We start from the raw sequence: 13,548 nt of genomic DNA on the forward strand, positions 1-13,548 counted from the left end.
GGAAGTTCGATGACCGATTGAGCTCAAATTTTCACAGGTTTGTTATTTTATGCATATGTTGAGATACAACAAGTGAGAAGACTGGTCTTTGACAATTACCAATAGTGTCCAGTGTCTTTAATTATTGATGTTGTAAATATGAGGGCCAAAGATTGTTTTACAAGTTTTCTCATTCATGTCATTAACCTATCATTTAAGACTGACAATTCAAATCATTCCAAATTGTACTCTTATGGTTTTTTCTTTTAGTATTTCTGAATTATTATGTTCAACCTCTGTAAAGTGCCTCATGACCTTGTTTGGGTTAAGGGCACAAATTAAAAATACGTTATTATTATAGCATGTATTACTCTCTCAAGACAACAGTAACTAGACAAATACTGGCGATCTTCTGTTCGTTATAAACCTTACAAAACCTTGATGTGTAATACAATATAGGAGCAGTTTGTTTTCAAATTATGACTTTGAGTCTGATGAAATATCTTTCAATTCTGTTGAACAATGAAGAATACTAAAATGCCAACTGACGACAAGTTGAGATCAAACTTCCCCAAAATATGCCTCATTGGTTTCAAGTGCTTGTTCAAATAAAGAAAAGGAAGTTTGCTCTCATTTTGTTTCTGGTCTTGATAATAACATCTGTGGTACAGCAAGCATTTTGATCAACAAGGCCTGCCGTCTTGTAGATTGTCCCTCCCAAGTTCGAGCCCTGGACAAATTTGATCTGTATTCTTTTTTTTCATCTTTCAAGAGGGAGATTCCTACCTCTAAAGCACATGTACACAGTGTTTATTTTAGTACATTTATTCCAGATGTACATCAGGCCTGTATGCTTAGTTTTTGAAAGGGCACCAAGGCATTTTCTCCTTGACAAAGGGCACCCTACATGTATGAGGAAATTGTAGAGTTCTACTGGAGCATTTCAAGGGCACCAAGGCAATGGCAAGGGGCAACGGAGGCAATCGCCTCTGTTGCCTCCGTGAAGTATCAGGCCTGGTACAAATGTGTATGTCATGTGTGAAATGTGTCCCTAAAAAATATTCAAACGTTGAACAAATAACCGTTTTAAAAATATCCCTGAATCATTCGATCAGACTTCCTTAAATCAAAAAAATAAGGGTCCCAAAAAATACAAAAAGGCAACCGTCAGTTATTTATTTCTCCTCAAGTGACCGGTTAAGAAAACATTTCCCTTTTCCTCCTGCCAATAGGAACATGTGTAGAAATTCAGAATTCAATATTCTGACTTGAGTCATCCGTTTGGAGTGATTTCCTATCACTCCTACCAAAATTGGACACTCTCTGGTAATGTACACGTAGGCCTATACTTTTATTATCCACAGAAAGCAATTAGATCCCCACTGACGGAAAACTGATTCTATCCCGAAATGCGAAAGTAGCGTTTTGAAAGTTCTCTTACATGTATGTAGTTCATTCAAATAATTCCTACCCCAACAAAAGATTACAAAAACACAGCCGAAATATTTTCATTGAAAACATGTTAATTGTCTACATTGTACTCGCATCTTAATATGAAAATGAAATAAATTTCCAGCTGCATTTGAGTTCACTTTAACTGTCAACATAAATCACTCTTTCCTCTGCATGGATATAAAATTAGATTTAGGTTGTCGATTCATTCAGTTATAAAACGCTTCACTGAGATGGTCTAGGTGATGGCTTAGTCATTGTGAATTGTGAGGAGGCCACTGACGAGTGACTCAGACATCAGTCCCAGCCTCAGTGAACAACAAAAGCTCGCCAAAAAAAAAATAACTGCATGGGGGGAGAAGAAAATATGGATTTCTCAAAATCTGATTCTGACACACACCACCGACGAACTTATGATTTGAAATTTAAGGATGACAAATTTAATGTATGCTGCTTCTTGGTGGCAGAATCCCATGCTACAGATAGAGGCCACATATATGGCACAATTCTTCTTCTCTTGCCAGGATGTGCAAAAAAAGTCTGGAGAGTTGAGATGGAAAACAGGCTAAATGCTTAAAGGCAAAGTATTTGATTTTGAACCAGCATTTGATTGTTTAAATCCTATAGGGCCTAGTGCCTATAATACAGTAAAGATAACATGTGAAATGTCAGGTGGTTTAATTTTTGAGATACATGTATTGCTGAGTATCCGGAGCGAATCATGTATGTCCTAGCAGGAAAAATATTCCCTATAAAAGGAATTTTTTACATACAGAGCTCAGATTAAAATTTTGCAAATTTGTTTATATATAACCACATTACTTCGAAAGTGAATTGCTTCTCAAAATGCTTTATATGATCGAATCCTGCCGTACATTCTAATCAATGGTTTTTATTGCCTTTCATTTTAATAACACTCCAGTGATTACCAAACGTACTTTCCCTTCAACACGAAAATGATAATGAATAAACTGGGTGTTCGTACATGTACGTACACATGTATCTATTTTTTTTAATATGCATGTAACAGGCTAAAATAACACACCATAAATTATGTACAGGGTGTAAAAGATACACTGACATCCCTCTGGCTAAAACAAAATAACTGTACATCATGTACTGGTAGATATTAAAGACAGTGGACACTATTGGTTATTGTCAAAGACAAGTCTTCACAGTTGGTGTATCTCAACTTATGCATAAAATAAGAATCCTGTGAAAATTTGAGCTCAATCGGTCGTCGAAGTTGCGAGATAATAATGAAAGAAAAACACCCATGTCACAGAAAGTTGTGTGCTCTCTGATGCTTGATTTCGAGACCTCAAATTCTAAACTTCTAAGATTCTAAAGGTCTTGAAATCAAATTCGCGGAAAATTACTTCTTTCTCGAAAACTACGTCACTTCAGAGGGGGCTGTTTCTCACAATGTTTTACACTATCAACCTCTCCCCATTACTCGTAATCAAGAATGATAATTATTTTGAGTAATTACCAAGAGTGTCCACTGCCTTTAAACAACAGGCATTTATACAAAGGGAACAGTCAATTCCCCACTTCTGGCCTCCATTCATGAATATTTCATACCAGAATTTGATGGGAACTATAAAATTCAATTTAAATGATGAGCTTTGCGTGAATGGCCTATCAATACGTGTACGCGTATGGTTCTTTACATTTAACGTGTACATACAGTAAGTACTTTTAGTACGTATACTAATACCGGTAGGTACTGTACTTTGTACATTTAACTCATGAATTGCTGATGATGAATTCGTTGGGTAAATGATATACTACTACTTAAGAGCGAAGAGGTGTAAGCTCTAAGAAAAGCTGTTTGGTTATTCTATATGTTATGACTGCCATACTCCAGTTATCGTCAGGAGACTTAAGAGATGTCAAGAGTAGTGACTTGTGATTTTTTGTATTACATGTACATGTAGCAGTCCACATACATACGTACAGTGTACAACACAGAAATTGGAGCTTCAATCATGGAGAGATTTTAACAACAATAACAACTTTGTGTCGCATGTTGATATCAGAAATATCAGATTTATCATAATAAATATTGGGGTGCACACACTGGTACAGGGTTCTTAGAAATATATCACAACAGATCAACAAACCCATTGAACATTGCACATTGTACAATGTAACTAACTTCAACAATTCACAATCATAAACCATTGTTAAACTACTGTGTGTAAACAGTGTCCTTACACTTTGACATTCGGGTACAGGAATGTAGTCCAGAGTGCCGTTACTCAAAGAAAAAAAAAATACATGCAGTCCAATGCAGGCCTTTCCTTGCAACTGCAAGTTCCAGATATATTGCCAAATATCTGTGCATCTGAGTCCAAGCAGGAATAATAATCCGTATTATTTGGTCGGAATACACAATCTGAGAAATACATGTGTGTCTTGAATGATGTAGAAACGTTTCTCAGATTAAAACGTTTTTGAGTCCCTTTCTCGAAAACTACATTCCTTTGAAAGGTTGAAGGGAGGGAACTAATTCTCAAAATGTTAAGCTACCATCAACAGATGAAGTGCTTCTTACCTAGTACAATTTTACAGTCATTCATTTTTGGAATAATTACCAAAGGGGTACCCTCCCTTTAAAGGCACTGGACACTATTGGCAATTTCATGTACTCAAAATAGTTTAGTTATTAAAAACTTACTTGGTAAGGAGCAAATGGAGAGCAGATAAATAGTATAAAACATTGTGAGAGACGGCTCCCTCTAAAGTAACGTGGTATGTAGTGTTTGAGAAAGAAGTAATTTCCCCCACTCATGGATCATTTAGAGATACATGTAGTCATTACATGGTGTTACCGCAAACCTTTCCATAAAGTAATTTCTCACTTAAATATTTGAATTGAATTCAAGACCTCAGCTGATGAGGTCTCAAATTCAAGCATCTGAAAGACAAGGGTTTTTTTTCTTTCATTATTGTTTTGCAACTTTGACGACCAATTGAGTTTGTTATTTTATGTTAAGACACACCAAGTGAGAAGACTGGTCTTTGACAATTACCAAAGGTGTCCAGTGCCTTTAAGTGTTTCAGCTCCTTACACCACTGATCCAACTTGCGGATATCACTCACAGGATAACAATTATCAACACCACCACATAAATGTGTCATGCTAAAAGAGTCTTCAAATCAGTTCTACTCTTCGATTAAAAAGCGTCGTTTCTTACAAAAATACTCACAGATATGTTCGGTTGTGACGTGCACGATTGATGAGAATCAGAACAACATTGCGCTCATTGATAAGAACTCCGCAATAATGCTGTGTTTGTATTCCAAGTTCCATCCTAAAGCAGTCTGTTCACCAGCGGTGACGAAAAAAAAACAATCAGGTCTGATCGCCCAGATCGTCAGAATGATATCTGTCCAAGGCACAACTGTTTGTTGTTTTTCTAGTGATGCTCGCTTAACTTTTGCACAATCATCAAATGATTATTTGAAATGGGCTAAGTGATTAGGTTAATAAGAAACTTGGATTGAAAAGTACCTAACCCTTCGGTTTGAATCTTCATATCAATAACGGATCACTTCCTCTGATATGCCGCTTTATTATGACAAATAAAAATGCACTTGTGCTAGCTAAAATTAAATTCCAGCTCGTCACTGGTTCTGTTTAACAAAGGAATGAGTCATTTTATAGCCGGGCTGGGCACACAAAGCAACAAAATTGCTCTCCTTCATAGGAAATAGATGAATTTAAGTTAACAGGAATTCGGCGTAGGTGATATTGATTGAAGTAAAATTTTGATTGTTTGAGATCCGGGAATTGCAAAACATTTATAGATACTTTTAATCAGGTTTTATTTGGGAGTGTCATGCTCTTCCGGAACATTTATAATGATGAGCGCTAATTAGAGAGCAGGCTTTCATCAATTCAAACGTTCATGGGTTTTGGCATATAATGATTAACTTTCGTCATTCCACCAATTACTACCTCATTCTGAGAATCCTGTCCTCTCCCGGGAAACGCTACATTAAAACATTTGCTTGACGTATCCGTTTTATCTCTTGAGGATTTTGTTTATATACAAAGAAGGTTTCCTGACGATGACTAGAGCAAGCTACGTACAATGTAGTCAAAACGTTGAGACCAACCCAAGAACTGACTCCGCAGTATTACAGTTAATTACGATTCACTTTAAGATGAAGTAGTAGTCTCAAGTATACATGTAGTTAATAAAAAGAAGGACAGTTCTTTTCAGAACTGAGAAGTCTCCCGAACACCCGAACAATCTACTCCGCGGTAGTAGAACTAAGCAAGACAGTTCTCTAAGAACAAACTCTACCTGGCAAGTAGATACAATGTACACACGGTGTTACCGCAAACCAAATATATATTGATACCTCACCATGCAATGCCTCAAATCCTTTTTAAGAAGGTTTACATTTCAACAACTCAGCAAATTCTGAGGGGAAACTTATATTTAAGCTCAAAATGTGTGTTTTTTTTTGTTTTTTTCAGAAATGAGAATTGAGATTTTCTGACCGGATTATTGTGCTAGGGCTGAAATATCTACCTCTAAGATCTATGTTGGCAGTCAATATTGGGATGCCAGTCTGAAGCCAGGGATCACACCCAAGTATGCAATACAACTTGAGAAGTGGCAACAGAGGGATCACCTTAAGGGGATACAATTTTAATTAACCACAAAGTATGGTTCATCAGATTTGTCTCATACCGAGTGTGAACCACAGTGTTGCAAATAATATGCTTTAAAATTTGCTATCAGTGTTTCAAAGGAATGTTGGTCACATTGATGGCACATTCTATTCTCATGTCTGTGCTTCAAGAAAGATACGCATTGAACTCAAAAATCTATCACCTAACTTTCCTGTAACTGTTGGAGTAAAATATCACCTTACTGCATGTACTGTGTACATGTATTACATGTACATGTACGCACAACTGCATGACCCGACACACATCAATATCATCCGTTCTTGGGACATGAATTGCTAGGTGGGATTCCAAAATGCTTTTAGTCTATGACCAATCCACTCAGCTCTCTCAGGAATCGGCAACTTTATTTGATTAAACCGGACACTGTACAGACCTTAGAGGTCTAACTGTTCGGCCTAGGAGTCTTTGGCATGGTGTCTGTTCAGGAACAATTGAGTTGATGTGTGAGGAAATGGAGTTGCAGTAGTGTGTAGGGGTGTGTGTGGTGGGGGGGGGTCTAGATCGAACAGACTACATACATGTAGGCTGCACAAAGCATTGGATAAAAAGACAAGAGTGCGAGATGACCGTCACAACGTTAATGGTTCGGTGTCACTTTTAAAAAACAGCTACCCTTAAGGTTGACAAGCTTGATCTGACGTTTCACTTTGAGGGGGAGATAAGCCAGTGTTTTGACGACTGCGCATGCTTAGATGATTTGTTTAATATGATGCAACCGTGAATTGTCCAATAATCCTTATTGTCATCAAACAAAAACCTCATTGCTTTACAGTGATGTACAAGTTAGTTTTGTATGGGGGATAATAAATAATTTGTTTAACCCTTACACTGTTACTCAGTATACTCAGTACTTTCCCAAGTTCTGGGAAAACAAACTTCTTAGCTATTTTTAATACCAGATTTCAAACAGGCTGGCAAAGCCAGATCACACGTCAAAGCCAAGTGAATCAAACCAGGGTCCTAGAGGTGCCAGGAAAGGAAAGATATCACTATGACATCTGGATCCTGACCACCGCCTTGGTGCCCCTTTAAACTATTCCCATTCACATCTTCCTTGTACATGTAGGAAGTTACCACTTTGTTGCTCAAACAAGTCTAGACCGGGGGTGCGTTCCACTCGCGCAAACGTTGCCAACAGTTGCGCACGTTCGCCAACAACTTCAAGTGGAATGAGTTGTGCACCGCCACCATTGGCGAACTGTGGCAATTTTTACGCCATCATACTTCTGAGCTGTTGGCGAGTGGTCTTTTAAATTGCGGATAAGCATACGATATATCTTTGTCACAAATATAATAACATTGTATTTTTCGGTAGATGATAATGCAGATTTGAAATAACAAAGTTAATTATATAGTTGATGTAATGTCAAAAAGAGGACTATTACAGCAAAAAAAAAAAAAATAACAATAATAATAATAATACGTACGGTGCGCGCCATCTTCATTTCATTTTTGTTTTTGGCTTGTGCGTACGCATACTCCACGTTACAAGACATTCTACACTTACAAGGCTAACGCAGAAACTTGTGATTGCAGGGCCCAGAATTCGGCGTTAGCAGGGCCATGAAATTTGGCCCTGATTGTGTCATTGTGTACACAACAATAAGTAATCGCCTCTCAACTTGAAGTTGTGAATCAAAGACCATGGTTTCCCAATGGATCTCGAAGAGGATGAAAATCTCCAAATGCTGGTCTGGCCAATTTCATTAGAAACATTCCGCATCTCGTAACTTGATCAAATGCAAATGTTGGTCGGGGGGGGGGATACTAATCAAAGTGCTGAGTCACAGGAAACAGACCTATCTGTTTGATATACCGAGCGTCCACTGTTCACCGAACAACAGCGTGGCTAATGTTTAAATTAACAACTGGCCGCTGCTTCATCAATGGACACTGTGAGAAAGTGACCTCATAAGTGACGTCCTGGGGGCATTGGATTGGGATGGTTTGCGTTTTTACTGCTGGTACAGTGGTGGTACATTGTATTTAATGTATGCACAGACATTGACAAAGGGGAAATGTGCTGTTCAGTGTACTTATGGTTATAGATCCAAATAGTTACAATTTACATCATGAATGCAGCATGTTCTTTTGCCAACGGTTGCATTTAAATTCTCATTATTTAGGCATTCTAAAAAGATATTGCTTTGGAGTTTGAATATATTCAAGTTGGTATATGTATTTTATGTACAAGTACAGGTGTAAAGAAAGCGGCATGTCAATTTACAATATATACCCCCAAAATTATAATAAAATTCATGCACTTTGATTAAAAGTAAATTAATGAATGCAAAAAGCAGGTTTGTTTTTGGCTACCAAAACGATGAGAACATTGTCTGCAGGTAGCAAGTTTGGATGAATTTATTCATCATGTTCATATTCAGCTCTTTGTACAAATTCATAATCAGAGCAGTTAAATGCATAATTTGTGATAGGGGGGGGGGGGCTGTTTTATTATCTGATCTGTGCAAATGTGTTTGAACCCCTGCAAAAACACTATTGAATCGAATCAGTCCAAATCTCATCAGTATTCACCTGCCTGAACCTTAATGATTCTGGGCAACATAAATCCACTGTTGATTCACTGAGGTTATTAAAGTCCTGCGCCCAAGGCAGCCAGTCATCTGAGCCGACCCAGTCATACATGTACGTAACTTACATTGCCTACACGAATGTACCTAAACTTGTAGAAATGTCTGTCCATTACCATTGTCTTTGGGTACACGTACTACAAACCACAATCCCTCAACATGTATGACCAGTGTAAAAAACAGTAGCAATTACATAGTGTTCATATAGACTGAGCTGTTGAGTTTAATGGTACATGTATCGACGTGATGTGTTACCCGGTGTACAGGTAAATCGTTGGCATTAATATGACGACTACTATAAAATGCAACTCATTATTCTTCAGTTATCTCGTACAGTGTATGCCTCCGAGGCCAATATTTCTAGGAGCATTTGCATCTACATGTACCATGTAGAGGACAACATGTATCACATCCTGACCTCAGAGAGCTACAATGTACAACTAGAACCTCCCCCACCAATCCCCCTCCCACCACTAAACCTCCAGCTAAACCCTTCACATCAATTCTAATTTCTTCACTTTAATACAACATCTCCTTGTCATTTTCTGGCAAAGCATGACCTTAAAACACTAACGATATAAGGGTACTTCTACTGCTGAATGATGATACAAAGTGACTCAATGGCCTTTTTGAGAAACAAAATTTTACTCCGTTCTGGCCCTCTCTGGCCAAGTCTTTCCCCGTGATGACTCACATTATTATACGGACATCATCGTCCTGATTATTCAATCAATATTCATTCCAACAAGGTATGGACTGCTTAAGCCGATTGGCTTATATGTAGCAATAACGTCTTCAGGATACAAGTCTAGTCGATAAAACAATGAACGGGAGGAAACTGACGCCCAGCAGTTTTTTAAAAAAAGTGCCGTCGTGTTTTAAAAGGGGAAAGATTGGAATGTAAAAATTGTGAATAGCTTTATAATGTGATCATCTGAAGAATGGTCGGGTGGAGTGATAACATCTGTCATTGCATTTCCCTTAGGTTGTTTAACAAATGAGATGGACTCCAGACACAGAACCTGCAAGCTTGATGTATAGAAATCAGTCAAATTTGCATAATATCTTCATTTGGTTTTCACATCATAAACTACTTGAAAAATTCTCTCCCAAATATTGTTTCCAATATTACAACTATGTAGACATGGGTATTGTACAGTAGTACCATGTAAGCCTACAGAGTAAGCCTACAGAGGCAGTGACTTCATGGAAAGAAATTGGAAAAAGATTGGAAAGAATGCTAGGAAATTTATGAAAAGATCCTTGCACTGACCAAAGTACATGTATGTATGAACACACTTCCACATGCTAACGCAAATTTAATGCGTATCAATTTTTGGTTGAATGAAATTAATCTGACTTTGCATTTCAATTCAAATTCACATTATCGGATGCATTAAAGGAACACGTTGCCCTGGATTGGTCGAGATGGTCTTTGAAAAGCATTTTTAACCGTTTGTTATAAAATGCATAATGGTTAGAAAGATGTTTTAAAAGTAGAATACAATGATCCACACAAGTATCACTCGAAATTGTGTGGTTTTCCTTTTACCTCGTTGACTAACACGATCGGCCATTTATGGGAGTCAAATTTTTGACTCCCGTAAATAACCGGCCGTGTTAGTTCGCGACGCAAAAGGAAAACCATGCAATTTCGAGTAATACTTGTGTGGATCATTATATTCTACTTTTAAAACATCTTTCTACCCATATGCATTCTATAACAAACGGTTTACAAACGCTTTTCAAAGACTAACTCGTCCGATCCAAGGCAATGTGTTCCTTTAAGCAGTCGCACGAAGTATAAATCAACCTTAACGAACAGGATAACCAGACCGTTTGTAACAAATATTCTTTTAAAATCTGCACTTTTGTATAAATGTACATGTAAGTTCCGTAAAAACTACTTGAATGTGAATGTAGTGCTTGTGTAACAAGATCATGTATGTCCTTTACAAAACTACTTTTCTCATTTTGCCATCACATGGATAGAGCAATACATGTGTGAAGGAAGTATTAGGAATAAAATGGCCTTATGAGATGTATCTCTTTCACATCATGAGGTCTGGGTTTCCATAATGCCTGATTGATTTTGTGTAATTGGAAACATCTGTGTTTTGAGGTCAGGTGAATTGAAGTCATCTTCACCTTGGGTACATTTATTTGTGTCTCCAGTTTAAATGAGCTTATAATACACAGCATCTCAATTCTCAATAATAAAAAAAAGTTAAACAAAAGGTTTGCATTTATGTTATCAACCATTACTTGGGAAGTCAACTCCCTGATGACAGAACAGACTCCTGGAATGGATTTGGTTTTGGCCTACATGTACATATGTAGTCCAATGGGAAACAACTTACATGTACCTGTGAAGAGATCATTTCAAAATACTTTCCCTTAGTTCCCTGGCCTGGCCCAAATTTCATTAAGCCTAAATTTCATTATGCTTAAATTTCATTTGAAAAGCCTGTAAGCACAAAAAATTGCTTAGCACAAAAAACTTCTGCTTAGCAAACATAGGTTACCAGACAGAACACCATACAGACATTTACCAATTGCTGTGACTGATACCCCGGTCATTTCTTGCTTTGCCAACAAATGAGCTACATGTACATGTAAGCAGTAGACTTTTTCTGCTTGACAGCTTAATGGTGACCAGTTTCGTTTATGCGACCTTTATGTTTTGTTTTTTTTCTGTTCAGTTTAAAATCAGTTGCTTCTGATCAGTTGTATGTAAGGGACGCAATACAGACTTTATTTATAGACAACAAGGAGAAAAACAGTACATGACGAAGTTTGTTTTTTTTATAAAAAAATAGGAATGGACTTACTCTGATAACGCATGGTCAAGTTGGAACACAGCAGCTTGTAAGACGGCCTGCATAGGAACTGAGTTAGGCGTATGCAATCTAGCTGAGAACAATGCAATGGCCGCACCCGTTGTGTCCCGCTGTGGCTGTAGTGTTTACGCATGGTGAAAAGAAGTTTATTCATTACTTTTGAATGTTTTGTCATTTTAAATTTTAAACAATGAAGTCTTAAACCATTGAGATAAAACTGAAAAATGCTCCGTAAAGAAAGACTTATAGATGGAATGTCACCGCTCTGGAATTATTAAGGTCGTGGGTTCGAATCCCACTTGAGTAATATGCCTGTGATTTTTTTCACAGAACTGAGTACTGAGTATACAGTGCTAACACACATCGGTGTATGGGTAAAAACCAAAATTAATACTGAAAGACTTCACGAGGGGCTATAAAGTCAGATTCAAGTGTGTGATAATCTAATTTTCCACTAGATACATTGTAGAGTCCTCAAGTGGGGGATAAAATAACATGTCTCTAACCTCACTTTAAAATAGTAAAAACTGTCAATTATTTGATACTCTTTCAGAGCGAAATTGGAAACATTACACCATCTGACGTCCAAAACAAATTGGGTCTGTACATCCAAAGATATATTACATATGATCCTGGCAAAAGGTCAAACTCAAAGCCGTTTTGATTGAATATACATACCTGTAACAAAATATCAGGAAAAATCTAAACATTCTCTGTACAGACCATAGCTATGTATTTGAAATGTAATGTTGATGAAAGTTTTTGGCTTTCAACCAAAAATACACTTGAAGGGTACAAAATTCAACTGCAATTGCATACCACTGTAAACTAAGGTTAGTAAGCCAGCCCCCCTCCCCCACACACGAGACAAGGGGCAACAGAGACAGGCCATGGCCCCCGGGTACCAGGGCTGTGTGTGCTAGATGTATGTAGGAATATTTGTTTCAAGCATATTTTAAGATATTTTTTTCTGGAGGAGCAATTTTATTCAAGTTTCTTCAATGTACAAAGCTACATGTACAAACTACTGGTAAAACAAACTACATATAAAACGATACGAAAATAGAATTGGCAAATATTTTTTAAGATCTTCCGATGCTATCTTGACTGATTTCCAGCTTACCAATATTGTAAATTTACCGCTCAGCAACTCTCGGCTGAGGGGTTCTTCTGTTGAGACTAGCCTCCCTAGTCCTTCACGCTGCCTTAAGGCCTGCAGAAAGGAAAATAATAATAAATATTCACAATATTAAAAAATCACATAATAAACTACGAGGGGAACTGACTACAAGGTGTTCCTTTAAGGGGGCAATGCAGTTTTGCAGAGGGCACTACAATTGGACAATCTTAGCGCCCACATTTATGCATGTATAGTAAGAGACACTTCAGAAGGGGCACCAAAGCCAGGCTAGGGCAACAAAGGCAATGACCCGTATCAGGCTCAACATACACGTATGGAAACCTAGTCAATTTCAAGGGCTGCTTTCATATCATTCATACTGAACGTTTAAACAGCTGTTTTCTTGGATGATTCTTGAAAAACGACAAAACATTAATTTGTCCCCAAACTCATTCACTATGTTTTCCAACACATAAAAGTAAAAATGTCGAACATCACTTATTGACGTTTGTCAAATATTGAAGGGTCCACCAATCCTCCAAATTTGAGGTACAGGTCAGGAGTACCAATGTTCCTCCCATTTTCAAAAGGACTCTATCTTTTGAAAAATGAGTGGATCACAAAACCAAATTTTACCTTGAAACCCTTCTTTACTATTTTACATGTATATTTCTACAATATTGAAGTAATTTTTAAATTCATGATTTTATTCCTACACCAAAGTTTTTGTGTAGCAGCACTGGCTGATTCTGGAAACAAGTACATGTGCATAAGTCGTATGTGTCATGTATTTAAGGCCTAAGGCCAGGCCACACACTGGGCCTTAATCAAGACAACGAAAGCGAGATTGTT

At 37.5% G+C, this 13,548-nt stretch overlaps 1 protein-coding gene across 3 annotated transcripts in view; it reads right to left on the reverse strand.

Annotated features, from left to right (window-relative positions):
• LOC117295393 (tyrosine-protein phosphatase non-receptor type 9-like) overlaps positions 1 to 13,548 on the reverse strand; it is a 37,452-nt gene that overhangs the window by 9,445 nt on the left and 14,459 nt on the right. For all 3 annotated transcript variants that reach the window (XM_033778028.1, XM_033778027.1, XM_033778029.1), the window contains exons 3-4: positions 12,700 to 12,789; positions 11,568 to 11,692 (exon numbers count right to left, since the gene is read on the reverse strand). In XM_033778028.1, coding sequence (XP_033633919.1) covers positions 11,568 to 11,692; positions 12,700 to 12,789 — 215 coding nt within the window. The remainder of the gene's footprint in view (positions 1 to 11,567; positions 11,693 to 12,699; positions 12,790 to 13,548) is intronic.

This window comes from Asterias rubens, chromosome 10 (assembly GCF_902459465.1).
Source record: "Asterias rubens chromosome 10, eAstRub1.3, whole genome shotgun sequence".
NCBI lineage: Eukaryota > Metazoa > Echinodermata > Asteroidea > Forcipulatida > Asteriidae > Asterias > Asterias rubens.